Consider the following 25,978-nt stretch of genomic DNA (forward strand, 5'->3'; position numbering starts at 1 on the left):
AAGCTGTGAATCAGAAGCCAAACTTCAGCTGTGTCTTGTGCCTTCGGTGCCGCATGAACCAATCCTGGAAATACAGAATTATTGCGAGATAATGCAAAAGTATTGTTAAGGAATTAATGAATATATGAAAGTATCTCCCTGCCCCTTAGAGGACTCAGTACCTATTCAGATTGGGGACTTTCAAAATGGTGTTAAAGTCTTTATTAAAGAATCGGCTCAAACTACTATGAGACGTTTGAAACTTTCGCTTTTCTGGTGACCCTGATCTGAAAATTGAAAACAGTATGCTTTTCATCAGTATCAGCTTTTAGATAAACAGTGTGGAGTTTCAAAGGAGCTGATGCAGAACTGTGGGCGGTGCCCGATCAGGCCACAGGAGCTGACCAATCAGAGTAGACTTTCGGCAGGCTTGCCGTGTCCTAGGTTTGCGTTTCATGGGAACTTTAACAATGATTTTGTGTGCTCAAGAATCCCAATAAGTCATGATAGCAGGATAATGACCACACACACAAAAAATTACAATAAAAAATAAAATTAAAAGTAAAGCAGCTAAATAGAACTCATTTATGTCACTAGTGAACACAAGTAAGTTCAGTGCGATATGTTCACTATCGTTACAATATTTCGTACATTTGTTGTTGTGCTGCTCGGACGGAATCATTTTTAAAGCTGAAAACTTTTGTCAAACATTTTGCCCAGGCACAAACAGATGGCTCTAGTAGTATCAGAAAGTCTTTAAGAACCTGCTTGATTCAGAGGCATTGTATTCTATATTAGGGATTCAGTTCTTTAGGAGAATCAGCTGATCGTTGCCATTATTACATTCCATGTAGTCACACAAAGCAGTGACCAAATGTGGGGAAAAAAGAAAGAAAGAAAACCACATACAAAAATAGCTTCCATTGACAAAAATTTATTTCCAGTGTTTCAGGAGTCTGTGCACACCCCTCACAATCAGAGAAACACTGCATTGATACAAATTACCCATCTCAATGAGGTGTCCTCCTACAGTGAATCTCTCTCCACAGAGAAGTACCAAACTGCCCACAATACCAATTCAGGCCACATGAGCATCATCATCATCATCACACAATACTGTACTTAATCCTCCAATCTGATGGAAATGCAAGGTAAAGCAGCTAAAACATGGAATCTTTATGTACACTTAAATTACTTATTTTTACAATGAATATTTAAAATTCAAGTTCTGTTAAAACCAGGAGATGAAAAACAAGAGGTTAAAGATGTATAAAACGGATTAAGACCAGAGTGGAATGCCAAAAGAATGGAAGCTCGGCATTTTCATTACCTGTAGAATGACTGAATGGGCGATAAAAACGTCATTCACAGTAACAGCTTCGTGTATCTCAACAAAGACATTATGGCACCCTTAACATTTCATTGTGAGGCACTTTCTTTTTGTGAAGAAACATTATTTCCTGATCAATTACCATCTTACTTCGTCCGACTTTTCCTTCCAACCCACTGCCAGTCACTGACTTGTGTGCGACCGCAAACCTTAAAACACAGCCTAATGTTTGCATCAGAGGGATGTTGTTCACTGCTTTATCAACCACATAGCAGAGATGAATATGAACGATGTTTCCGTTTGCATAAGTCCAGTGTCTCTTTGTTACCTCTGTACCTTCGGAAAGGCCCCTTTGACAGCAGAGAGCTTGTAGGCAGTCACACACAGGCTGTACCAAAAACACATTTCAAGTACACAGAAAAATAGGGATATGTACACTTTAGAATGAAACACGAGCATGTAAAGCTTTTAGTCAGTGTTACAGCGAGCATGTCTGTACATTCTTCATTTGGTTACGGACAGCCGCACGGACAATGAACATTTTAACTTTCTTTACACAAAAATAGTTCCTCTGCAATACTAAAAATTCATACTTCTTATTTTCTCTTTTAACTACTTCCTATTCATTCTAAGTCAGGTCATCCTTAAAGCCACTTAGCTAAACCTCAGAACAATCTTAATTTGTGTGTTCACACTTCCTTAAACATACTTCACAGGTTCATTGTCTCATGAGCAACAGGTCCTTTTTTAGCACAACAGGGACTCCTGCTGAGTAATTATCTAAAAAAAAGAAAAATAAAGCAATAAAAAAAAAGGGGGGGGGGTGTTAATGATATAAACAACCTTTTTTGTTCCTTGTCTTAAACAGAGAAAGATCCACTGTGCAGAAAATCGCGTTTCACAAGCACACTCGCATCATTAACAGACACGCTCCAGACAATTTTTTGTAAACATGCTCATTCACTAACATTGGTGACACAGACAATATACTGACTGACTCCCAAGTAGGTACACATCTCTTCGACGGAGAACACACAGTCACACACCTCTCACAAGTACTGATAGAAGCGTGAATGGACCACCTGGGAACTAGTGAGTTTATGAGGGTGAGCAGTGGCAGAAAGGCTCAGATTTTTACTCTGGTTGGTGTCCCCGTTCAACGCCTCAGCTGGACGACGCTGGAAATCGGACGAGGACGAGGCTCCGGGGTTCGGGGAGTTAGCGTTGGACAGCGCCCCCTGTTGTTCGGAGAGGTCTAGGCTGACCTCGGGATTGCTGGTGCGGTGGCGTTCGCGGGCAATCCAGTCCCCAATAGAGAAGTCCTGAGAGCTACACTTCGGTTTCAGCCGGTCCACAGCTGACAGCTCTGATCGCGAGCCTGAACCAATGCCAACCTGCTGCGACCAGTCTCCCAAAACAGACAGCTCTGCAAAGTCCCTCTGTCCGCCCATTGTGTGCCTGCGCCTGATGTTCTTCTTCTTGCTGCGGCCCTCTGGGGACCGACTCCTCTGACTTCCCACACCAAACATATCATCCACAGACATTCGAAGGCGTACCTTCAGTCGGTCTGTGATCTTCAGCTTCCACGCCGGCTCCGTTTTATCGAGCTCGCTTCGGGACGAGGAGCTGAGGCTTCCCGTGGAGCGGCCTTTCACTGAACCTAAAACATGAGACAGTCTGTTGGAATCTTTATCCCCGCGAGCAGTGTCCAGAGAGGATTCGCTGTCGGTTTTCTGTTGGGCAGCTTTCTTTCTGGAGAGCGTATCGCACTCAATGAGTCTGTACGAAGGAAGAGGCCGAGGAGCTTCCTGCAGATCTTGCTGATCACATTTGCCGACGGTAAACACAGACAGGTCACTCTCACTGTCCGTCTCCATCGGCCTTCCTTCGCTGATGAGCTCACTTCTCTCGTCGTCTGCGTCCTCTCCACCCCGGCTCTCAGACACAGACTGCACTTCGGGACTGAGGGTGCTGAGCTCAGCTCCGGTCAGAAACGTCATTGAGGACGTGGTGGAGTAGTCTGAGGTAATGGAGCAAACCTCTGCTCCCAGCCCGCTGGGGCATGCCTCGGTGCCCAGAGCTGCCATCCTGCCACGCCTCACTCTGGGCACTGATGCTTGTGAGCTGGTGCTGTTCATTGTACCGAGGTCAGAAACTGTATCATCGTAGTTGGAGGGCGGGTCGGACAGAGAGGACTGGTGAGCCATAGGCATGCGGTAGCTGAGGTTTGGGGAATGGGACGGCGAGGCGTAGGGGGAACCGGTTTGAAGGGTGGAGGAAATGTGCTCCGGAGGCAGGGAGGGAGGAGACCAAGACTCTTTCCTGTTGGTTTTATCCAGCTGTTCCTCTGAGCTGGTCATGTGCTTCTCTTTCTCGCTGGCTTCGGTTGTCTGGCCCTCCTCCTCGGTCTGGCTGTCTGGGGACCACAGAGGCAGTTGCTGGCCTTCCCCTGGGAGCTCCTTCTTGGTGAACACAGGATCCAAGTCGTCATCTGAACTGCTGGGTTGAACTTTATCCTTGGGCTTCTTGCGTTTGCGGTTGGCGAAGAAGGAGGAGCGCAGCATTTCTTTGCTACACTGATCCTTCCCTGACCCCCACAAGCCCTGATGATACAGATCCAAGGTAGTATTAGACATGTAAAATGGTGGCTTAGTATTAAACTACAACAAAGAAATTTAACATATATAAGAAAAAAGTAGGGTGTTACCTTTGATTTGGAGGAGTCACTACCTGCTGAGTCTGTATTAAAGAGAAGAGAATCATTAGTAAATGGGACACTTTGATGACTTTCTGAACGTAGAAAAGGCAGACTTAAAGTTGAGTTTAAAGATTCAAAGTGACAGATACAATGAATAGAATGAGAGCAGCTCGACGAAAGCAGATGACACATTTTTGGTCGCGGAAGAAGAGACGGAAGGATGAGTAACCACAGTAAGCTATAAATGTAAAGTGGAGAAAGCAGCAGAAAAGAGCCTGAGATGAAAGATGGAAGGTGGTGAAAACCCGGCAGTAAACCAAGACACAAAAAGCAGCTCATGCTCATGTATCAATGGAACGACGGCACATCACGCACAAACACTCCAGTCACAGAGCATAACATGAAGCCACCAACCAGCTGTAGGCATTCTTTCCCAACTCAAGACGTCACAGAGGAGAGGGAGTGGGGTGAATTTGCTCTGACTGAGAGGCTTAATGGGCCTGAGCTGAACAGATCAGTGAGTGTTTGCTGTCGATACAGCTGAGCTGGTGCAGGCAAACTTAAGTATAACGAAGAGGTCGCTCTTACGCCAAGACCGATTAACTCCTGCAGTGCACTTTAACATGTGGCCTGTCACTAAAAACAAAGGAAAAGGCAAAACAAAGGGTTCACAAAACCTTCTAGATTTACTGTTCAGCAGTGACGACATGCAGACTGCGGCTAACAAAGAGAAGCACACACACAGCCCTTTTCCGCACAAATACTTAAAGGAACTTTAGGGGGCACAGAAAATAAGGATCACTCTTGGTAGCACATATCTCACATTTATGTGGATTTTAGGTTTTCTACAAACATGTGTTAGTGAGAAGTCCTCCAAAAAGCTAACAATGTGTAGCCCTCTTTAGCCCTAAGTGATGGTTGAATGTTTTATTGGTTTTATTGGTTGACTTGGACTGAAAGGGGGACAATCACAAGTGATCTTGCTATAGCTGTAATAACAGACTGAATAACTTAGCAAAAAGACAAGGGGGCAAAACAACAATTGAGAACTGGAAAACTTGAGCTTTGGAAATAGATTACCTGCTGAGAACAGAATTATTAAATATTCCTACTCTACAATAAGTGTGATGATGAATCTATTGAGGATTCCCAGAAAGCTCAGAGGCCAAACACTGTTACTACTGATATCCAGCATTTCCTCCATGTATGAATCAAGTATGCTGCACCCTCTATAAGTTCATATCAGGTGAGGAAAAGTGAGTTCAACTAAAACACATGTGAAGACGTAAGTCCAATTGACATTATACCGCATAGTTAAAACAAGCACACTTAGGTAATGTGACTGGGAGCTCAATAAATCCTGCATGTATATGCTCAACTGGACTCAAACTGGCCAAGGAGCTCAGCACATCATCCTCATTTCCTACCCCAGAAGTAATAGAAGGCGGTACAAAAAAAGATGGCGGAGCTGGTAACTTCAGAAAGCAACAGCATGCATCTCATTAGGTTAAAATAGATAACAAGCAAAGTGTAAAGCACGTATGAAATGTACAGAACTGGAAAACCGACCAATTGACTGATCAAGATGGTACCAATTTACAGCAAGACCGTTTATCTTTTTTTTTCCTCTCTCTGCGATGTAAACAACTTAAAATGGTCATATCCCCATATATCCAGTGAAATGGTCTAGTTGAGCAATAGCTCGTCCTAATGTATGTGAACCTAATGAGGGTAAACCTGCCCCGACGGCTCCATTATGCTTTAGAAAGCACTGCTCAGGAGTAGCCATCAGCTCCCTTTGTTGAACTGCAGGTAGACGTCTCAATTCCCTGAAATGACTCCTGTGCTCCTAAAAGTTCCCGTTGTGGAAATGGGCCATTATCATTCAATTTAGGCTCTAATTTGTGCGTGTGTGTGTTTAAGCAAAGGGTAAGGTTGGGTAAGAGGGCAGTGAGAGATGCGTTAGTGGCTGATGAGGATGTCAAACACTGTGTTCCAGAGGGAGACGAGGACGTATGCTGTCATGTTTATCTGTAGTTGATTATGTAAAAATTTTAACGGTTGTTTAAAGCAAAAGATTGGGAAGGGGTGCAGGAAATTTTTTTTTTTTTTAAAAATTAAAAAAAAAAAAAAAAAAAAATCACAGGACAGACAACAACTTAAATAATAATAAAAAAATACAAAAAAAGACAAGAGGCAGCATCGGACGACCAAAAAAAAGTAGCAAATGCACCTACATCTACATGCTTAGAGCCCTGTCCAGTGTTACTTTACAGCCTGTGCACCTCTGCATCAGTGAGTTATGAAATTCTTGTTGGGCCGGGGCGTGGTTGTATGTGTGGATTGTTTTTGTGTCAACGCATGTGTGCTGGGGAACATCCAGCTCAGTCCCAACACTGCGACACCCACCCTCAGACATTATGACAGATTACGCCACATGACCGGGAGAGAACCCGAGGTTGACCGTACCATGCTACTTGTCCTTGCGATCAGCTTAAAAGACAACAAGAGACAGCAGAAGGGCTTTCAGAGAAAGTGCAGCAGCATCGCTCTGTATCCCCTCAAGTTAGGGTATTGGTTTAAATATGAGACGTGCACACCACAGGAAAAATGACAAACACCGACTTCTCTTTCTTTCTTTTTTATCTTTTTTCCTCCTTTCGCCCAAATTTAAAAGAGCTGCGGGTTTCTGCAGACTAGGCAGCTACACTGGGCACAACACTCGTCCTTCTTCCTACAGTCCCAGCTGTCCACCACTGACAAAACAGAGCCCATCAGTGACATCATCGAGTGATAGACGCCGCCCACTTGGCCTGTGTCAAGATTGGGTAATGTGTGAGTGCTGGACAGGAATAAGGGAGAGAAACAACACACTACACACAGAATGGCACAGGTCAGAAGGGTTAAACTTCCATAGTTTTTGTTTGGTTTTGTTGAGATTTTCTTTGGGAAAGAACAGGCCAGGATTATGTGAGAGACGAGGAGGAGGGGAAGAAAAGAACTGAAAGAAAAGGAGTCGTCGTCTCAACACAGGTAAAGCACAGGGAGAAAAAAGTGACTTAAGCAAGAAGGGAAAAAAAAAAAAGAGAAAAGCAAAGAAATGAACAGAAATAAAACTTGGACAGTTTTATCTTAGGGCAAAAACAAACAAACAAACAAACAAACAACCAAATAGTCAATGAAAGAACAAAATAAACTTAATAAATGAATACCTAATGCAAGGTATTTTCAACAGTTTTTCCAGTGATGAAACCACACTGAAAAACTTGTGAAAAAGCTTGCTTCAACTGAATCAAAGAAAAGTTGGCACTTTAGTTCTTGCTCAAAGCATCTAAATTAATTCAAAAGAAGGATGATGCTGAATGCCTTAGCACTATCTTAGATTACAACTTCACAACACTTCTATTCAATATACTGTGACAATACTAATATAGCAATGCTGGCACGGTAAAATATTACTGGAGTGTTGAGAAAAGAAAAGAAAAAAACCCCCAAAAACTGCTGCTAAGTTACCTGAGACTTCGCCTGGCGAGGCTGCAGTCCGCCCGATGTTAGAGAGCAGGTGGTCGATGTTGGGCACAGGCTGAGACTTCACCGTGTTCTCCTGCTCAGCTGTAGTCTGGAAGAATAATGGAGGGAGGAGGAGAAAAAAGGGCAAAGAAGATAAGCAAATTCATATGTAGGACAAGTAAGATTTGAGTTGCATTTTACTTTAAAAAAATACTAAAAACAGAAAAGATCAGAAGAGAGTCGGCAACATTAGGGTTCGTTTGAGCTCATCTAAAAAAGCTGCTTACTTTGACTGAAAATGACACCGAGTGCAATCGTGAATCACAACAGCGAAGTTACAGAACGTATTACCGTGTCAAACCATCTCACAGTGAGATCAAGTGCAGCATGAAATAAATAAAATGAAATAAAACGTGAGATGAAGAATTAACTGTCACGTACGACGGGATCCTCATGACAGTCATCGCTGAAGAACCAGTCGAATTGCTGGATGAGGTTCTCAACTATCTTGTACTGGTCCGGCATGTGATTGACCATCTTGGTCATGTTGTCTTCGGAGGTTCTGACCAGCGTCGGCCCAAACATGAGCGCCAGGTTACGAGGCTCCATCTAAATGGTTCAGAGATGAAAGGACAGTATCCTCAGATGAGCTGGGTGTTAAACAGCAGCAGCATCACCGGGGACGACCCATACCTTGTTCTTTTCACCGTTGTCAGAAACCTTCTTCAGGTGAGCGCAAAGAAATTTCAGAGTTTCAAAGTGATGGTCGGGCAGTTCGTAGATCTGGAAAAGTGAGTTTCAGAATCATAATGATACGCCTGATGGCCAAATGACTTAACAACATCTGTTCCTCATATCAGACTTCACTCACCAGCCTCTTAAGCTCCTTTAATCTCTCCACTGAGTCTTCTATTCGGCTGGCTTCAATAAAATCAGCGTACATTTCTGTGAGCAGAGCATGAAAACCTTATCTTAGGGGTGCAAAAGAGGCAAATGATCCAGTATTATTTGCAATTTCTTGATCACAACTTTGGGTATACGATCCTACCGTTTGTAAACAGAGGTTCTGGAAGTTTTCGGAAAAACGACTTTAATAAACTACTGATGACATTAAGGTCCTGCCATTTCTGCAGAGTAGTAAAAGATCGAGACAATCGTCACGTTAAACCAGTCCTTACAGCAGAGATCAATCACCACTCAAGTATGACATCAGAGCAGCTGCAGGCGGCACCGTGCAGCCCGACTGTCAGTTACTCACGTCTTCCTGGATGTCGATGTCAGTCATGCCTTTGCTGTTGAGTTCCTCTTGCATGCTGGAGATGGCAGCGTTATTCCCAGGAACCCTGTAAATACCAGTGTGTTCCAGTCCTCGCTCCTCCACGACCTTACAGCAGACCTCCACGATGAGAGGAACCAACTGCATAACACAGTCATAGAAAAGCCACATGAAATATTGCGTCAGCAACATATTAAAGCTATGAGCAGGAGTTGGTGACCGTTTGCTGTAATGGCAGAGCAGACCCACCCTGTTACTTTGTGCAGGTGGACAATCATCGAGCCGAACACCAAAAGTGATGCCCGCTGGAGTCTTTTTTTCAAAGGGTTTCCTCATGATCCCAGCAATGCCAATTTTCCAAGCTCCCCTGTCCCGAGGAGGACTGGAATCATCTGTCAGGGTACACATACGTAAATGAGCCAAAAAAAAGGTTACACATGTTGTGTGACCACACGAAAAGCTTAAGAGCTAACGTGTCTTTACCTTTCAGAGCCCTTCGCTCCTCTCCTGTTTTGGGCGAATGGGGGCTGTGGATCTTGCCATCCGTTTTACCTCCCAGGAAGGCTTGTTTGATGCTGAGGGACTGCCGAGACGCTTTTGGGGAAGGTTCAGATCTGCTGCTTGGTGCGCTTTGAGAAACGCACGAGAAATTCAAACAGAAAAAGAAAAAAAAAAGAAAAAAGGAGTTAAAATGGGTAAACAGTTGGCTTTTAACAGCAGATAACCTCCTGCGGGGAAATGTGGTGTCCTGTATACCTCATCATGTTGTATTCTTTGATCTTTCTGCTGATCAAGTCCTGGCTTGTTACAGCAGCATTCTGTCATGACAGCAAGAATACAGAGAAAATTAAAAAAAAAAGAAAACTAAAAAAAAACAACTGATTATTCGTGCCAAACAGAGAACAGTTGCTTTTCTAACCAAGTGATTGTCTAAAAGTAAACAATTGTTTGACTTCTAATCCAGGTATTCAGCTAATATAAGACCTAAAAATTATTTAAACAAAGAAATGATACCCCCCCCCCAAAAAAAAACTGCTGAAAGGAGCCTTTCTGATCGGCTCTAAAATCAGACGTGGAATTTTCCCTCCACACCCCGACAAGTGTGTTTTTGTTCTGCCCAGATAGAACAAGTTTCAAACGACTTCTTATTTTAGCCACTGTAAACCACTTCATGAACAAAATGTCTGCGATCACATCTGTCTAAGGGCCTCATTGTATTTAGTTCAAAGGCAGACTGTGGTTCACTTTGTACCAACCTGTTGGGTGTGCGTTTCACTTCTTTAAAAACCAACTATGGCACAGTTCTAACTTGATCCTTTTCCCTGCACCTGTGAACAACTGTCCTTAAGCGCGTCACTGCAGTGATGAAATAATGAAAGAAGGAAGTTCTGCTCCACATATTTAATAACCCTGACCCACATACGCACCTCTTCGTCTGGATTACTGTTTTCCTGAATGACTCTGATCCACGACAGCATGTCGTCCCTCCCTTCTGCCTGGAACAGATACTCGCAGTCTGAGGTGGTTAATCGCAGTACATTCTTGCGTCTTGTATCGCTATAGGAGATGTCAATCAGACAGGCCTTGACGCTTATTCGAAGTGGGTCCTCATCAGATTGTGCCGAAGCATGAGACAATGCATCCTTCCTGTCTTTGTAGAAGGTCAGGGTGTGACCTTGTAAAACAGCATACATTTGCTTCCATGATCTCATCCCTCCGCCAACACGCTAACAGAATCAAAGAGACAGGAGAGGCACAGAAAAGGATGATCTTACACTCCACAACATTAGTAATTCATATGGTTAACAAATAAGGGCACGAATGCTGAAGAATACCTTATTCTTATCTGTACTGAGTTGCCTGAAGTTAAGCAACCCTTCTTTGGAAGAGTCAGCGAAGATATCCGAAGAGGAGTCCCTGCGAGATCCAGAATCCCCTGATAATTTATGGCCATCCAGAGCCTGCAAGTGTGACATTTTATTTTCTGGTGTTAGAAGATGACAGTAGAGCATGACATGAAACATGGCAGAGTGTGAGGGGAGGGTGACATGCAACAAAGGTCTGAAGATGGAAGCAGGCTGGGGGGGGTGTCACAGTCACCATGACATCTCAGTATTAGAAAAAATACACTTCCCAAGTAAGCCAGCGAACATCAAGAGCAACCAATGTCTTATTTAGGACTTTCAATTTACGATAAGTAGCCATACTGGGCAACACGTTTTAAGATTTTGACTCATTTACTCAATAACAAACATATCAACAACCTTTTCAACATTAAGATTCACCAAATTCACATCAAGTGTGACTCTAGGAGGTGAGCAGTGATCTGATTGTCCAACAATGAAGAAGAACGAGCTTTATACAATTTAACAATAAGGTTTAAGTGAGCATTTACGTGCAAAACTAGGAACCGTGCCTCTATAGCTATAAACCTAATGTGGAGTTATAGCTTTTATTTGCAGTGGAGCCACAATATGGTACGGTATCAAACTAAAGAAAAGTGGTTTAACATCATAAAAAGAGTTTAAAATGTGATCAGACTGTTCCTCACCTTTCTCAGACCCCCGAGACCCGACATGTGCTTACTTGGAGATCTTCTAAATAAGAAGAGGAGAGAAACAAGATAAGACAGATCCAACACAAACTTCAGAGCAATGATTTATAGCCATCCAGAGCCTGCAAGTGTCTCCCGATGCACTCACCCTCTTCCCTCTTCCTGATAGTTATCCAGACCCTCATCATAAGACTTGGACCGCTCTGTTTTACTGGCTGAGTCCGAGTCCAACAAAGCACTTCGCAGGGACTCTATACAGCAATGGTAAAATACAAAATGATTCGGTTGTAATTTACAACCCAAGTCATGACTGTTCGAGGGTCACGTAAGAATGTAGGATCAATCACAAATTATGTAGAACTATCACTTCGATGACATCATGGGAAAAACTGTCCTTCAACATGGATTCAACATCCATTATCCAGCCAACACAATGCTTTTCACCTTGGTCATGTGACAGCTGACGACGAATGGTAGGACACGGGGAGCCTTGACTGGAGGGCGCTGTGGCAATGGATGGTGCAACCGAGATCACAGCAGAGGGAGGAATGGGTGCCGCCTCCCGGTCAACACTGGGGCTGACGGGCTCATCTAGGAGGAGAATTAAATATTCTGTTTGATCACTAAATGAGCACACAAATTAATCTAATCAAAATCATTAGGAAAAAAAAAAGCCTGGAACAGATAAATCATATTAATATAATTACACAGACAAAAAGAAATGATTTAACAAATAAAACATTTTCAAAAAAGGGACAATTTAACAAATTTAATTTTTTCCGGAGGACTTATTTTTCATATTCATGTACAAACCAGCTAAAAAAAAAAATCCCATTTCTTATCTTCAAATGAGGGAATGTAGTTATTCAAGTGATAAAATTGTCTATGAATAAGATATTTAATCCCACATTAACCTTTACATTTACACTGATGTGTGTGTATGTATGATGGGAACATATCCTTAATAAAGGAAACCATTTAATACTAAATAAATCTTGCTGAACAATCGTAAGACACCATTTGGTTAAATGTTTTCATGTGTGTCATTTTGATTTGCATATTACTTTTAATATTTTTATTACTTTCTATAATTATCTAATATAATTGCAGATAAAACTGCATCCCTTATATGACACTGAGGATCATTTCAGCAGGTATCATGTGTGGTATTTTAAAGAAATAAAATAGTAATAAATAAATAAGAAATAAAGAAATAACAACAATCGGTCATTCTTTGAGTACCCCAGCGGACACACTGCAACACAGCTGAGATGAGACCGGATCATCTTCTGAGGCTTTTTTTTGTTTTTAAAAAGGGAGAAAAAGGAAGTTTTTAACTCAACTCACGCCCACTCCTGGCACTTCAAGCCTGAAACAGCTCCGAGTACAAAGCTGCTCTCTGCAGCCAGGGGGCTTTTGGAGCTAAATTTAAAAGCAACTGCCCTAGTTCCAGTCTGTACCCAACACTGAAACTGGGCGAAGAAAGAAAGTCGCCACCATCTCTCAAACAACACTTCACCAGCTATTTGTTTTCTAAAGGTTATGTCTGTCATTGATAAGCACTTCAGAGTAACAACCTCAAAGTCTTCCCTTTCTCTCCAATGAATATTTTTTTCCACTAGACATTTCTCAACATACACGAGTTCATAACAAACAAGAATAGCCTAATATTAAACCTATGCAAAAAGAGCGTAAACAAATACAAAGCAGGGTTTCAGATTATAAGTGCAGGTTAGAGCTCATGCTACTGAGAGGACCTAAACCAAAGCCTGAGCAGCTCAGCCCGAGGCCCACATTGACATAAAGCAACAAGTAGCAGAAACGGTCTTGTTTTATGTACAACTTCCACAGTTCAACTAAATGGTACGAAGCACAAGCACACGAGATTTTAAGGGATACAACATATGAAAATTCAGAAACCCAAGAGAACACAGTGAAAAAGACATGACATCTCCATTTAAAAGTACTGTTGGGAGATTAAACAAAATGATCAATTGTCCTAAAACCAAAGACTGATCTGCAACGCTTGAACTAGTGCGTTTTCAAACAAGCCATTGATGGAGACCTAGAGGCTCGCTCAATCAATGCTCTGTTCTCCTGGACCAGGGCACCAACCCCAGAATCACCACAGTCACTGCCTGCTTTGTCTGCACCTTGACAGTCAGGCCTCCCGAACACCCAAAAATCATATAACCACCAAAGGGAGAGCAGACCTGAAATTCCCTAAATAACTGTTTTATCGAGGATGGGCAATGATTGGCGACTTTTTGAACAGTAGTTTTACTATAAGAAATCTCTTAGTGTCATGTATCTATTCTGTTTTAATTTGTAAGCGGTGGTAGTACATGACAATGGCCACAAGGTGGCCGTAATATACAGAGCTGTTTGCCTCTACAACTAGGCTATGGCACAAATTCACATCTGACAATGTGGACTGAGACGCTGATGGTAACAATAGAAACATGCAAAACCAATGACCACAGCTGTCAAACACTTCTGTGTGGAACTACTTCACAGAGCACAAACAAGAATAACGTCCAGTACAAACCCATACATACATACATACATACATACCCATACATCCGAAGAGGATATGTACAGCAGAAGTACAGCTAGCTCGCCATAAGTTTACCATGACTACACACTTTTGAAAGCAAGGCATCAAGTGCTCTTATTACTATTTCTATTATGTTTTTACAGAAATATGAAACTGTTTGTGACAAGTATGATGACATTTTGTGCTACTTTAATCATATCCTTGTATGGCTAAAGACAACGATGGCAAAATAAAGCAAAAAAATTCAAATAAAACAGAAAAATCTGAATATAAACCAACTGGTGAAGTTTCAATACAAGAATACCTTAAAGAACATGTGAAAACTTTAAAATGTCAGCCAACTGCTATTTTCTTAGCAAAATATCTACAGAAATAGTCTCCTGGCAGTCATAACACACAATGGTTAGTATTTCTTCACTGATAAACTGATTACGACAGATGATCTAAAACCAAGACTCAATCAGTCAAAACTGTCAATATCTAGATGTGCTCTGAAAACACTCGAAACTGTGTGTGCGTAGTGAGGCAGCTGTTGTTTAAGCTGCAACCAATTTATAAACCGCAAAATCCATTAAGGGACATTTAGACCGTGATGTGATCCGTTCCGAAGAGACAACATCCAAGAAAACAATGTATTAAGTAGAGAAATTCAATACATTTCAGGCCGTCTTTTACTCTTTCCTGGTTAAGTCAAACATCCCACAACCCCTGAATGAATGACTCAAAATCTGATCAATAACATCTTCCTAGGAAGATAAATTTACCTGCGAACATCTCCCCACCACAGTATTTATTGAAACTAATAACACATCAAATAAAATCAACAGTGAAACTACAGTGGCTGCTCTATACATTTATCTATTTGACAGAGCTTTCTTTTAAAGCCTATGGTGCCAACTCTGGGCTAATAGCTACAGTATTAGCACTGCCTGTCTGTACCAAATTACTACTAACTGGTGTTGTTTCAGAACAACTCAGGCCAGAAAGACTTAGAACTGATTATATTCTTACCAATGAATGGAATGGAGTCCAGAGACTCATCTAGGTTGCTGGAGCTAGAGGCATGATATTGTTCCCCAAGGCGCCGCATGTGCATCTCTCGACGTGCATCATTTGGAAGCCAGCACACCACGACATCTGCCGACGGGTCTGCTCCTTCATCATTAACCGCCAGGATGTAGGAAGGGTGCCGTAAGGGGCTGGGGTTCTTTCCAGAGGGTGGCTTCTCCCTCAGAACCACCTCAGTCTCTGAGGGGCTCTGCCCATTGATCTGACTCTGAGAGTTTGGTTGGGTTGTTTTGAGGATGCCAGGCCTCTGAGGAATCTCTTTCGGAGTAGAGCAAGATGAAGACCTGAGTCCTTCCAATGCTCCATCTCGGCCTGCTTCAAAGGGTTGGATGGTTTCTGCCCGTATTCTGCTCAGGCCTTGTTGGCTAGTGTGGCCTGATTGGTGTCCTTTTACTGAAACCCTTTGGTCAGAGAAAGAATGTTCAGAACTTGTGCTCTTTCCAAAAAGTGAAGGCCTATCTGAGAGCATGGGTGAGGAACGAGTCTGAAGAGAATCTGGTCCTTTAGAGTACAGGGAAGAGTTGGGTGTCCCTCTGATGCCACCACTGTATCCAGCAGGGTGCCTGTAGAGCATAGCTTGTCTGGGAATAGACTGTCTGCTGGGCCTTGTACCTTTGTCTGCCCTTTCAAACCCTCCTCTCCTCTCGCTGGGCCGAACCAGCTCTGCAGGATCAGCGTAGTCTGTTGAGCGTGCCCGAGCTTTATGAACAAAGCCATCTTGGGAGACACTTCGGGGGGCCCAGTTCCTTGCATGGCCCATCTTCTCTGCACTGCTCATGCGGTCCTGCGAGACACTGCGTGGGGCGATCTGAAAGTGGGGTGGAGGTCCTTGGTATGACCTTTCATGGGAAGTACTCCTACGTCGTATCGCCTTAGGCCCCCAGTCTCCTCTGGGAATGTGATGAGCGGTGTTAAAGGAGGCTTGACTGGCAGTTCGCAAATTGTCCAGCCTCTCCTGGATAGTCCGACTACCATGGGAATGGATTCCTTTGTTGTCAATGTACTCCCTGTACGTTTGGTAAGTGCGCCAATCGATATTTTGATGATTGCCTGGAAAGTGAGGCGCTTGTCCTACAAATGGAACCATTCCGGGACCGCCAGGATAAACATCAGCCTTTCGAGGTTGAGGATACTGGGCCAGTGACCCAGGTCTTCCCCTAACAAAGACAGGGTCCATGTAATCTATTCTGTGTGCTGGACCCACACGCCCCATATGGGCTGCATTAGGAGGAACCACCACAGTCCTAACACTGTCGTTGCGCATGCACACTGCCATTTGGCTTTTAGGATATGATTGAGGAGGAGGAGCAGGAGGAGATGGGGGCACAGTGATCTCTTTGCGATACCCATGGTCAGGAGCTGCTGATGGCCCTCGGCAGACCTGCCCCACAGAGTCTGTTGCCTGGGCCATGCCAGGAGGTCTACAGTCTATTCTGGGGTAACATACTGGTGGTGGATCAGGGATGTGACAGGCATTTCCACTGTAGCTACTGTGGCCTCGAATGTAGGCATCCTGGGAGTAGGCCTGGAGATAGAGCGACAAAACAGTGTTAAAACGTCTAAGTATAAGCAGCAAGTGTGTTTAACTTTCAACAGTGCGGTGCAAGATGCTTACAGAGAAGTCAAGAGTGATATTACAAATGTTACTGGATACATGTGTGTAGGCAGAGCATGTTGCAGTATGAGTAAGCGGAGGCGTCGTAAGCAGTTCAGGGGTGTCACTGCTCTTCATCTGTGCCTGATATAGAATTTTCATGGTAATAATTGTGGATAGCACAGTGTTTTTACAAAAGCAGGACACAGAGACTAAACAATAGTCTCAAACAATCTTTGACAATTTGGCATTCTTTCTCCAGTATTTCAGCCTGTGATCTCCCGGTTTGTTTGAATCCAATGACCGTTTTCAGTATCATTAAAAAAAATCTTAAATCGTCAAAAAAACAAACAAAAAAAACATCAAAGCTTATTAAAGATGATTATGGAGCCATGTTCATGTTAACGGGGCTCCCAAACATTTAGCCTGAATTGTGAGTTTCTGCAAAGATTGTGTAACGATACACATATTAAATGGCTTTTTCACTGAAATATCTGAACAACAGTGATAAAAAATAAATTTGATACAAAATTGAGAAACGTGTGCAAACCAACATCTCCATCTACCAACCTCAGACAGACAGCAGGTCGCCCATCCCTCATAGAGAAATTGCTATATTTAGCCTGCCTGATAATTATCCATGGCTTGAGAGCCTATACCATTTCTTTGGGTACATAAATCTTTAATAAATACAAAAAATGCAGCGAGAGCTTTTTCCAAAATCATTGACAATGTGCTTGTCAGACTAGTAATTCTCTGCTTCACTTATGATATATTGTTAAAAAAACAAGCAAGGGACTCGTAAAGGTATGAAGGTATGGTTACAAGCTGATGTCAGACTACAATCTTACATAAAGCCGTGTGCCACCGCTATCAGTGTCGGGCTAATCTCCTCATTTTACAAGCATGACTGTACGGGAGAGTTCAGAGTTCAGAGGTCAGTGGCCTTTATCACACTAATGACATCTGACAGAGGATGAAGAAGGGGCGAGGCTGCACTGAGATGCCAGCTGGATGCCAGCTCAAGCTCTAAATCTAACAGGTACTGCAGGCACAGTGCATCGGCCATTTCTACAGTTTAAACACTCATAGATCGCATAGATCTGCCCATGAAACGCACATCCTCAGCGACTAAATAGCAGTAATGGAAAACCTAAAAAAGCAAACATCATGCTGTAATGATGACATGCATGAGGGAAATGCAAAATGATACAGCAGGTACAACATGTCAACATCGAGCAGCTACCTAGTGTGACGTCTCCTTACCAGATTAGTTGTTTCGCAAGAGAAAGGCTGCCGTTACAACGTGTGAAAACTAGAGCATTAGGAAATCATGGGAAAGAGGTTGGAAGAGAAAAAGATGCCAGCAGAGCAAAACGTTCATGATGCAGGAAACGGAACCGATTCCAGGAGCAGAGGAGATGAAACAGCCATAGCGATGCCTGGACTTGACACGCTAAAAATACACTGGAGCTGCAGCGGCGGTACACGGGGATGAAAAAGCAAAGATGCAGCAGGGGTTGCCACGTTACGGCCTGCCTGTGACACACTGTCCTGGGTGAGGTGACAGGAACAGAAGCTTGCCTCTCATGCTGCTGTTAGGTCTTTACGCGTCCATCCATCTTCAAAGAGATTATTACGCTAACTGAAAAGGTGCCTCCAGTCTGTCTTCCTCTCTCTCCCTCCCTTCTATTGCTCATATGACAGAAGCAGCAGCTGCTGATTATACATTCAGCTGTGATGCTGAGCTCCCCCCCTCCCACTCCTTCCTCTTCTCTTCTTTTCAATAAGCATCAACCTGTTTAAACCACAGGGCAGTCAGCTGATTCTATCTACTGGTTTCAGCTCATCATTCATGCTGTTCCCTCCATTTTTCCCTGCTCACTATTTCCTCTGCTCTCATGGCGTACAGTTCCCTCCCTTTTCTGCTCCTTAAATGTTCAATGTCGCCTCCTCTTTGCTAAGCAACTGCTGCCCGTCTCCAAGCACTCGATGCATGCTGCCTCCCACAGTGTAATGTATTTCTGCTTGCATCTCTTTTAAACCTCTGATTCTTATGAACGGATCTCATTTTGCTTGCTTGCAACTGGATACTTTTGTGAGGCTTCTTGCCATTTCCCATGCAACACTGTGGCCATATCACAGCACATGCATGGGAAGGTGGGGGGGGGGGGGGGGGGAGCAAAAAGGAAGCATCAAGGGAAAGGGAAGAGGGTGGAGTAACAGTGAAGCAGTTATCAGAGAAGAAAATGAACTGAAAATGAAGGTGGTGAAGTAGATATTATACGTTTCTACTTTTTGATTTTCACTTAGTTGACTCATGATAAAATACATTCAAGTTGAATAAACACTGAATCAACGATTCCAGTGTTTTGGATAAAATGACATGCACAGAGACTCAAAACATCAAAAATAAATACCGATGTTGTGAATGCCTCATACATTTTTTCCTGATAACTGAATAAACTACTTGGTTAATCACAGGGATTTACTCTGGCCATGAAGGATCCCAGAGGGAAAATCTATGATGGAGCAAATACCCATGCTGTATAATTCATAAACGCACTCACATAACAACAGGCCCATGGCGCAGGGCTCCAACACATCCTTACAAAGCATTTACAGTGATTTGCTTCAGATATGGAACAGATGTTTGCACCTTTGCTTTATCCTGAATGCGCAGAATCAATAGCAACTAGCTACAGCTCCCTGCGCCATGAATAAAAGATTAATGATGACATCCTGAGAGTGCGTAGGTGTGAGGACTCACCTCTGCACTCAACAGCTTTGAGTACACGCAGCACGCAAAGTAAATCTTTAGTGGAGTATGCGTGTCATAGGGCACTCCTGCAGGTCATCCCAAACTAAAGTTAAAAAAATGTTGGACTTTCTAAAGAATCAGAATTTTTATAATGTAATTTTATTGTGATTAGGTTGAATTCTTTTAAAATAAATACATGACTGCAAGGTAAAAACTAAGATTTTTATTGCAGCTATAAAATGAACATAAGTCAAACCATCCTCGTGAATTCTCGCTTCAAATCATCATCAGTAGAAGATTTTAAATGTTTTACACTTTATAGGCTATAAAAATGCTTGGTTGAACTAACTCACTATAACATCTGATAAAAATAAAAAAAATGGAGTCCTGTCTTAAAAACTATGAGGTAATGAGCTCAAAGTATTTATCTGATCTGCAGGGAGACTTTAACTGGGACTCTGCTGCAGATTTTTCAGTAATAGTGTAAATGAATAAAAGCTTTCCACTTTCCCAGCAGTTAGATGGAAGCTTTAATGAGGGAGAAAAGTGATGCGACACCACAATGCGTCTTTAAGTCTCTCAGTATACAAACCGCCACTTGGAGGGGGAACATTAGCCAGACAATAGTTTCAGTTTGGCATCATCATGTAGAAACGGTGGACATAACGCTAACTGTCTGTATTACAGACAGCAGCTACACTTCAAATCTGCTGCTTTATGACGCCGGAACACAAACACCTGATGACATGAAGTTTGTTTCACTTGATTTCCTTTACACACGTTTTAATATCAATGGGTGTGGCTTTCTGTACTAGTACAGAAAGATGGAGGGGGCAATAACTATATTTTAAAAAAAAACTTAAGATTCATAGAGATGGGGATGCATATTTTGCTTGACATTACTATATCTGCAGGGGTATTTTTGGTCATGATTGCTCCATTTAGGCCATTCCAACGGCGGTGTCAGCAGCAGTTGTGGAGGACAGACTCTGCTCTGGCCTGATTAAAAGGCCTACATAGAGAGCTGATGGGATAGGCTGGCTGCTAGGATCTTATGACTACACGGGCAGCCTAAACTAGAGCAGCTCTGTGATAGAATGGAAGTTATTGTAGAAAAAAATATATTCAAAGTGAACTTTAGTGCGACTACAACCCCATTTAGACGACAGTACTTGAAATCGAAACTTACCAGCTGCAGTATATCCTCATCCTTTGGCATCACACAAAGTTCAAGAACGTCTCCACTGTAAAAAAAACCAAAGACGACATTTCAAACTGTGGAAAAGCACCAAATGAACCCGAATTAACACACAAACACTGCATCTTACCTGTCTTGGATTAGAGATATAACATCACAGTAGGCTTTCCCGATGATGCTTGCTCCGTTCACCTTCACTATTCGATCCCCTAATCAAGAACAACAGAAATGACACCTATCAAAGTTATGAAAACGTGTGCAAAATAAATAGCCTACAATCAGTCAAATGGCATAAGTCTACAAAAAAGTGTGGCGAGCAACAGAAATGTTAAGCTGATGCACACATAAAGCATTAAATTACCAAAAAAGTAGCCGAAAATAAAGAACACAGCAGTTATACATCCTGACTAATGTGCTGCACAGCTACAGTCCAGTCAGGGAATACGGCTCTTCTAGCACTTTGTTTCTTTAGTTAGTACAAGAGCACAGAGAATGCTTTCCATCTCTCATGCACTAAAACTTTGCCGTGGGTTCTGGTTAATAACGGAGGCTGCTGACTGTTCATTACCTGTGCAAAGCCCAGCTGCATGAGCAGGGCCGCCTTCCTTGACTTGCTTCACAAAAATAGTGTCCATAGGTTCTAGCCTATTCCGCTGCCTGCCTGGTAAAGGTATACAAGAGGAGCGTGAAAACATGAACAAATTTCAAACAGATAAAGTTGAGCAGGATTTGTTTTGTGTGACTAAAGAGCGAGCGGCTGTACACGACTGTAGGAGTGAAACTGGTAGGTCCTTCACAAGATTTGAAAGAATGCGAATCAATATTATGACAGCAGAGTGGGTTGTGTTCAGGCTAATGCTTTGCCCCGTTTTGAATAGACACGGCCATTAATTGGTTTAGTGAAAAGAAGAGGAAGAAGAAGAAAAAAAAAAAGCTTCAATGGGGGAAATTGTGTGGTTTTAAGGACATGGATCAAAGTCACTAAAGAGAGGAAAACCTGTTTGCTCATGCTGCTGCTGTCTCCTAGCAGCTGCAAGACCCCAGAAAAAAAGAAAGAAAGAAAGAAAGAAAGGAAGGAGTGAGAGAAGGAGACTAAGGAGGTAGAGTGACAGTGTGCTCAGCTGCACAACTCCCACTCTTTCCTTGTAAACTGAGAAATAGCTTTGGGCTCAGCCAGAGAGCGGCTAAAATACTTCCCCAGTAGTTAACATTCTGCTGGTGAGTCAGCGCACATTACCTCGTAAAGCTGAGAAGATGGGAAGTGCAGCATGAGATCATGACACATGACATTTGGGTGAATGTTCAAGCCAGCTAAAAATCCCACCGTGGTTTAAAAAAAAATATATATATAATTAACACGCTCAGTGGGAATGAGCTCCCTTAAAGTAGGGAACTTCTTCTATTAATATCTAAATTGTCAAAAAATGAAGCACAAGCGTGCATGCAATGATCAGATAAACTTTAAACCTTGTGAGGCTAACAGACAGTAACTCTTATGACCTTGTTTTTTTTTTCTTTCCTGCCAGATTACTCCTGCAGGACCACATCATGAGGAGCACATTACATAACACAGTACAAGTGTGTCATGCAACCACAGCAGGAGGAGTTGTGCCCTCTGGTGGCAAACTGTGGGGCTGCAGCTTCATTTCTTCATGGGAGCGGTCCATAAATTTAAGTGTGAAGAACCAGTTTTTCTTTTTTTGCTTAAGTCAGCATGAATAACTTAATACATCAAGACTGAGTAAAAAAAACAAGCTATAAAAATGTCATCGTTTGTTACACTCTGAAGCACCACTCTCCCACAGATCAGGCCAAAACTGCAGTTACTGAACTACGTCAGATATATTCCAAGCTTTTTCCAATTTGTTTAGTAATTACCCAAAGTTAGATGAGCAGATTAATATCCATTTCACAATAGTGTTCTGTACAGAGACACAAACAAGCATTTAGCATAAGTGTTCCTCAAGTACCAGCGAGGCCGTCTCATAAAAAGGTAAACAGATGCAGTTTATTTTTGTATTAGAATGAACATCAAAAATCGGGGAAAGAGGCTTGTGCCTACAGCTGACTAAGGTTTATGCTCACTCACTGTATAGTTAATGAGGACTACGTAACTAAATATGGCAGAAAAAAAATTCAACTTTCAAGTGGCCTTGCTGAATCAAGCCTTTATGGAACTTGCTTGGCATTTGAAAAGCGGCCTGCACCTCATAAAGTCAGTCAGCTGTGAGTGAGGGAAAACACTTTCTTGATGTGAGGGAGAGTGTCGAGTTTACAAGTGAACATGAGTTCACTAATGCATCCAAACTCGACCCCAGTGTGATAACAGAGGAGCTTTGTCCAGGGAAGCGCCGGAGTCTAATGCAATAAGAGAACTGATGTGAACGGGTCAGAATAGCTACGTTACAACCAAGATTTGATGTTTTCAGGCAGGAATGCTCACATAGTAGCCTTTGAATCACGTGTCTGAAAAAGATGACTGTTGGTGTCTGTGATGAAGCTCTTTCTCAATCCAGCTACGTCTCATTTTTGCTTTCACAATACAGCTAAGATGGTTCTTACTGACTGGAATAAAAACGCTCCGTACAGGGCAGGCCGAACACGGATTTCTGAATTCAGAAAAGGATGTGAAAACGGCCCCTTCAGAGAAAAGACAGCACACGTGTCTTCGATCACTTTTTTAAATCCAGCCAGCTGCGAGCCAGCAGTTCCATTTGTTTTCTGCGTTTACGTGACTGCTGACTCGGTCTGGACTGTAATCATCTCAGGTTGGAGGTTTCCTCTTCGGTGCTGGCGTGCTGCCTACAAAGCCTTGCGTGTGTAGAATTATAACACAGCCAGGATTCCTTAATATTCTCTGGCTTACCACCGCCAAAGCTGCAGGGCTCCAGAAAGTAAGACGGTCATCTGCTGTGTTTTAGTTTAGTTTAATATTTCAGCTCCTAGCAGTCTCAGAGCTGCATATAGCACTTAAGAATTATATCAGAGTAAACAGTTGCAGGCACTTAATGGATTTATCCAAAAGGTTCCAGTTTCTTTAGCCCTTGACAAAGCTTCCTTGTTAAGCTGGGATTGAAACAATGCCATCGCAAAGCTTACCACTTGATTTGTGCAAATTTCAGACTGTTGAGGCAAAGACTGCTAATTTGGTCCCCCAGACTCTCAGCGCATGCTGGGAAACACATGATAAAGGAGTTGCTAAGGTACAAACGAGAGAAATGATTACACAAAGCACCTGTTCACCGGCCATGCAGCCACCTGACCGCTCAGCCTAACCTTTAATAGGCTGCTCTGCAGTCATGGGACATGAATGTTTGCGTTTGATTCGCTGTTGTGGTGTGTGAGCAATTGTGCAAGACTTGACTTTTAGGCTATCTTACTAACATCTTCCATTTTCTGTTTTTTGTTGGGCAAACATGCTTAAGGCCCAACAGTAGCGAAAACAAAACTCCTGTTATACACAGAGATTTTGTAGAGTTAGCCACCCTGTCATGGACAACCATATTAATCAGTACTGATGACAAGATCTGAGGAATTTACAGGGTTTCCCCTCATATAATGAAAACAAGAAGACCACTTGGGGGAAAATAATTACTCATTTCCTCAATATGAGTAAGATGAATTACATTGGTGCTTTCCTGGGAAAACGATGTTTTTCTCTTTGAGGAACATTTCAAAACTGATGGAATTACGAGCAACCAAGGCATAGACGTCAACCTCTGCATGGTGAACAAATGGCAGCAGACACAAGCCACACAGCCAAGCTACTGACATAACACACAGTGGCGATTGGCCAGAAGTGCTGAATTTGAACAGCACCGTCGATATTTTGTCGTCTGTCATCCACGACAGGAAGAAGAAACACTAAATTAAATGCCTGATGGGGAAGCCCCAATCAGCACAGAATTGTTTCTTTTTCTATGAAGAATGTTGCACAAGACTTCAAAGCTGCTTTCGTGACATGCTTATAACCTCGGAAATCAAACTTCGATGTTCAAGCTTGACAGAAATTATCTAATTTCTCGTCATCAGTGCCCAGTAGTTTTGTTTTTAAGAGTGGTAAAGATAACAATCTGCTGGAAAAGGCCAAAGATCTTTCACAGGGAATGAAAAATGTTCACTTTTCAATCAACTTCGGTCTCCGTTGACTGTAACACTACCCTTAACAAGTGGAAAGAAGGTCAAACACACCCGACCCAGTGAAAATTGAGGCCATCTCTTTCTGACAAGCTTTTTATGGGGTGGGGAAAAAACACAGCAGGGGCAACGCGGTGAAACAATACGAGATGGGACAGAAACAGGTGGTGCTGGCCAAAGCTTTCACGCTTCCACCAGGGTCAGTGACACAGAGGACAGACACTGTTAGCAAAAGAAAAAAACTTTTTGGAAAAAAAGCCAGAAAAAAAGGATGGATTAGGAATCATTAGGTGCCAGAGGCCCTGCTGAAGTACAGGAAACAGAAAGAGAAACAGCTGAGTTTTTCCTGCTTACCTCTGCGCCCCTGATCTTCCTCCTGCAAAACCACAAAAACTCAAATGACTGCATTGCTCATGGTCACAGAATTTGAGCTATCTGGCATTGTGTTGACTCACTCTACTGTCAAAAGGCAAACACCATGCTGAAATTTACCGGGAAGTAGTGAAGGCTCGACTCTGGGGGGTAAACGATGAAGTGCCGCAAGGTGAAGCCGAACCCATGGGACGTGCGACGCAAGCGAACGCTTTTCGGCCTCGGCCAGGAGAACGGCTCCTCCTCTGTAGGGTATTGTGCTGCAGGAGAATCAGCCAAGTTCCTCCACTCTGGAGAGTCATTCTAACCAAAGGAAGAAATAAAATTAAAAAAAAAAACATGCTTACAAGGATACATGTGCGATCAGACATCTTTTATTTGTTGTTTTCAAAGTGTAAAGTCTGGAAAACCATTTGGTAAAAAGGTAAAAGGTAAAAAGCCATTTGAAATGTCCACATCAACAGATGACCCTTTTTCAATGAATGATCATTAAAACTTTCAAGTTTCTATTATAATCGGACATTATAAAAAACAAAGACGGGTTCTCGGGAACATAAGAGGATGTCTAATGTTTCAATTCATCATCTAGAGGCTCACACCTTTGTGGTGTCATATTTGCAGCAGCAACCCTCTTTACTCACATTTCCCTGTATCATATTCCCTGTACTGGTATGACTTTCAGGAACATCTCTCTTCTAATATTTTCCCCTCGCTCTGCCTAAAACAAGCCCTTCCCCTCCCCCAGAGGCACAGACTTTCCCCCCACAATGTGAGGAATTTGATGAGCTTGCATTAACAATATCTTTGTCCGTGCCAATGTGTTGAGTAAAATGTGTTAAAAAAAACAGAATGAACATGCACGCTAACACATCTTGGCATTATTGAAACCCTGAAAAAAAATAAATAAATAAAGATGTACAGGAGGTTTGTCTACTTGTCAAAAT

General features: G+C 42.6%; 1 protein-coding gene across 5 annotated transcripts in view; it reads right to left on the reverse strand.

Moving 5' to 3' along the window:
- Positions 1 to 876: 876 nt before the first annotated feature.
- The window catches only part of arhgap21b (Rho GTPase activating protein 21b), a 32,032-nt gene continuing 6,930 nt past the window's right edge, over positions 877 to 25,978 (reverse strand). The window contains exons 3-24 of one of the 5 annotated variants that reach the window (XM_072364437.1): positions 25,155 to 25,337; positions 25,017 to 25,038; positions 21,094 to 21,186; positions 20,656 to 20,734; positions 20,517 to 20,571; positions 14,916 to 16,497; positions 11,792 to 11,938; positions 11,496 to 11,598; positions 11,345 to 11,387; positions 10,629 to 10,754; positions 10,221 to 10,520; positions 9,550 to 9,611; positions 9,277 to 9,422; positions 9,043 to 9,185; positions 8,776 to 8,934; positions 8,566 to 8,644; positions 8,389 to 8,462; positions 8,211 to 8,300; positions 7,959 to 8,126; positions 7,521 to 7,626; positions 4,017 to 4,048; positions 877 to 3,912 (exon numbers count right to left, since the gene is read on the reverse strand). In XM_072364437.1, coding sequence (XP_072220538.1) covers positions 2,359 to 3,912; positions 4,017 to 4,048; positions 7,521 to 7,626; positions 7,959 to 8,126; positions 8,211 to 8,300; positions 8,389 to 8,462; positions 8,566 to 8,644; positions 8,776 to 8,934; positions 9,043 to 9,185; positions 9,277 to 9,422; positions 9,550 to 9,611; positions 10,221 to 10,520; positions 10,629 to 10,754; positions 11,345 to 11,387; positions 11,496 to 11,598; positions 11,792 to 11,938; positions 14,916 to 16,497; positions 20,517 to 20,571; positions 20,656 to 20,734; positions 21,094 to 21,186; positions 25,017 to 25,038; positions 25,155 to 25,337 — 5,346 coding nt within the window. In that variant the 3' untranslated portion in view covers positions 877 to 2,358. Of the gene's footprint in view, positions 3,916 to 4,016; positions 4,049 to 7,520; positions 7,627 to 7,958; positions 8,127 to 8,210; positions 8,301 to 8,388; positions 8,463 to 8,565; positions 8,645 to 8,775; positions 8,935 to 9,042; positions 9,186 to 9,276; positions 9,423 to 9,549; positions 9,612 to 10,220; positions 10,521 to 10,628; positions 10,755 to 11,344; positions 11,391 to 11,495; positions 11,599 to 11,791; positions 11,939 to 14,915; positions 16,498 to 17,832; positions 18,330 to 20,516; positions 20,572 to 20,655; positions 20,735 to 21,093; positions 21,187 to 25,016; positions 25,039 to 25,154; positions 25,338 to 25,978 lie in introns of those variants that run through there. The other 4 variants (XM_072364435.1, XM_072364434.1, XM_072364433.1 and 1 more) reach the window with 4 other exon arrangements.

This window comes from Leuresthes tenuis, unplaced genomic scaffold (genome assembly GCF_036924035.1).
Source record: "Leuresthes tenuis unplaced genomic scaffold, fLeuTen1.0.hap1 SCAF_14, whole genome shotgun sequence".
NCBI lineage: Eukaryota > Metazoa > Chordata > Actinopteri > Atheriniformes > Atherinopsidae > Leuresthes > Leuresthes tenuis.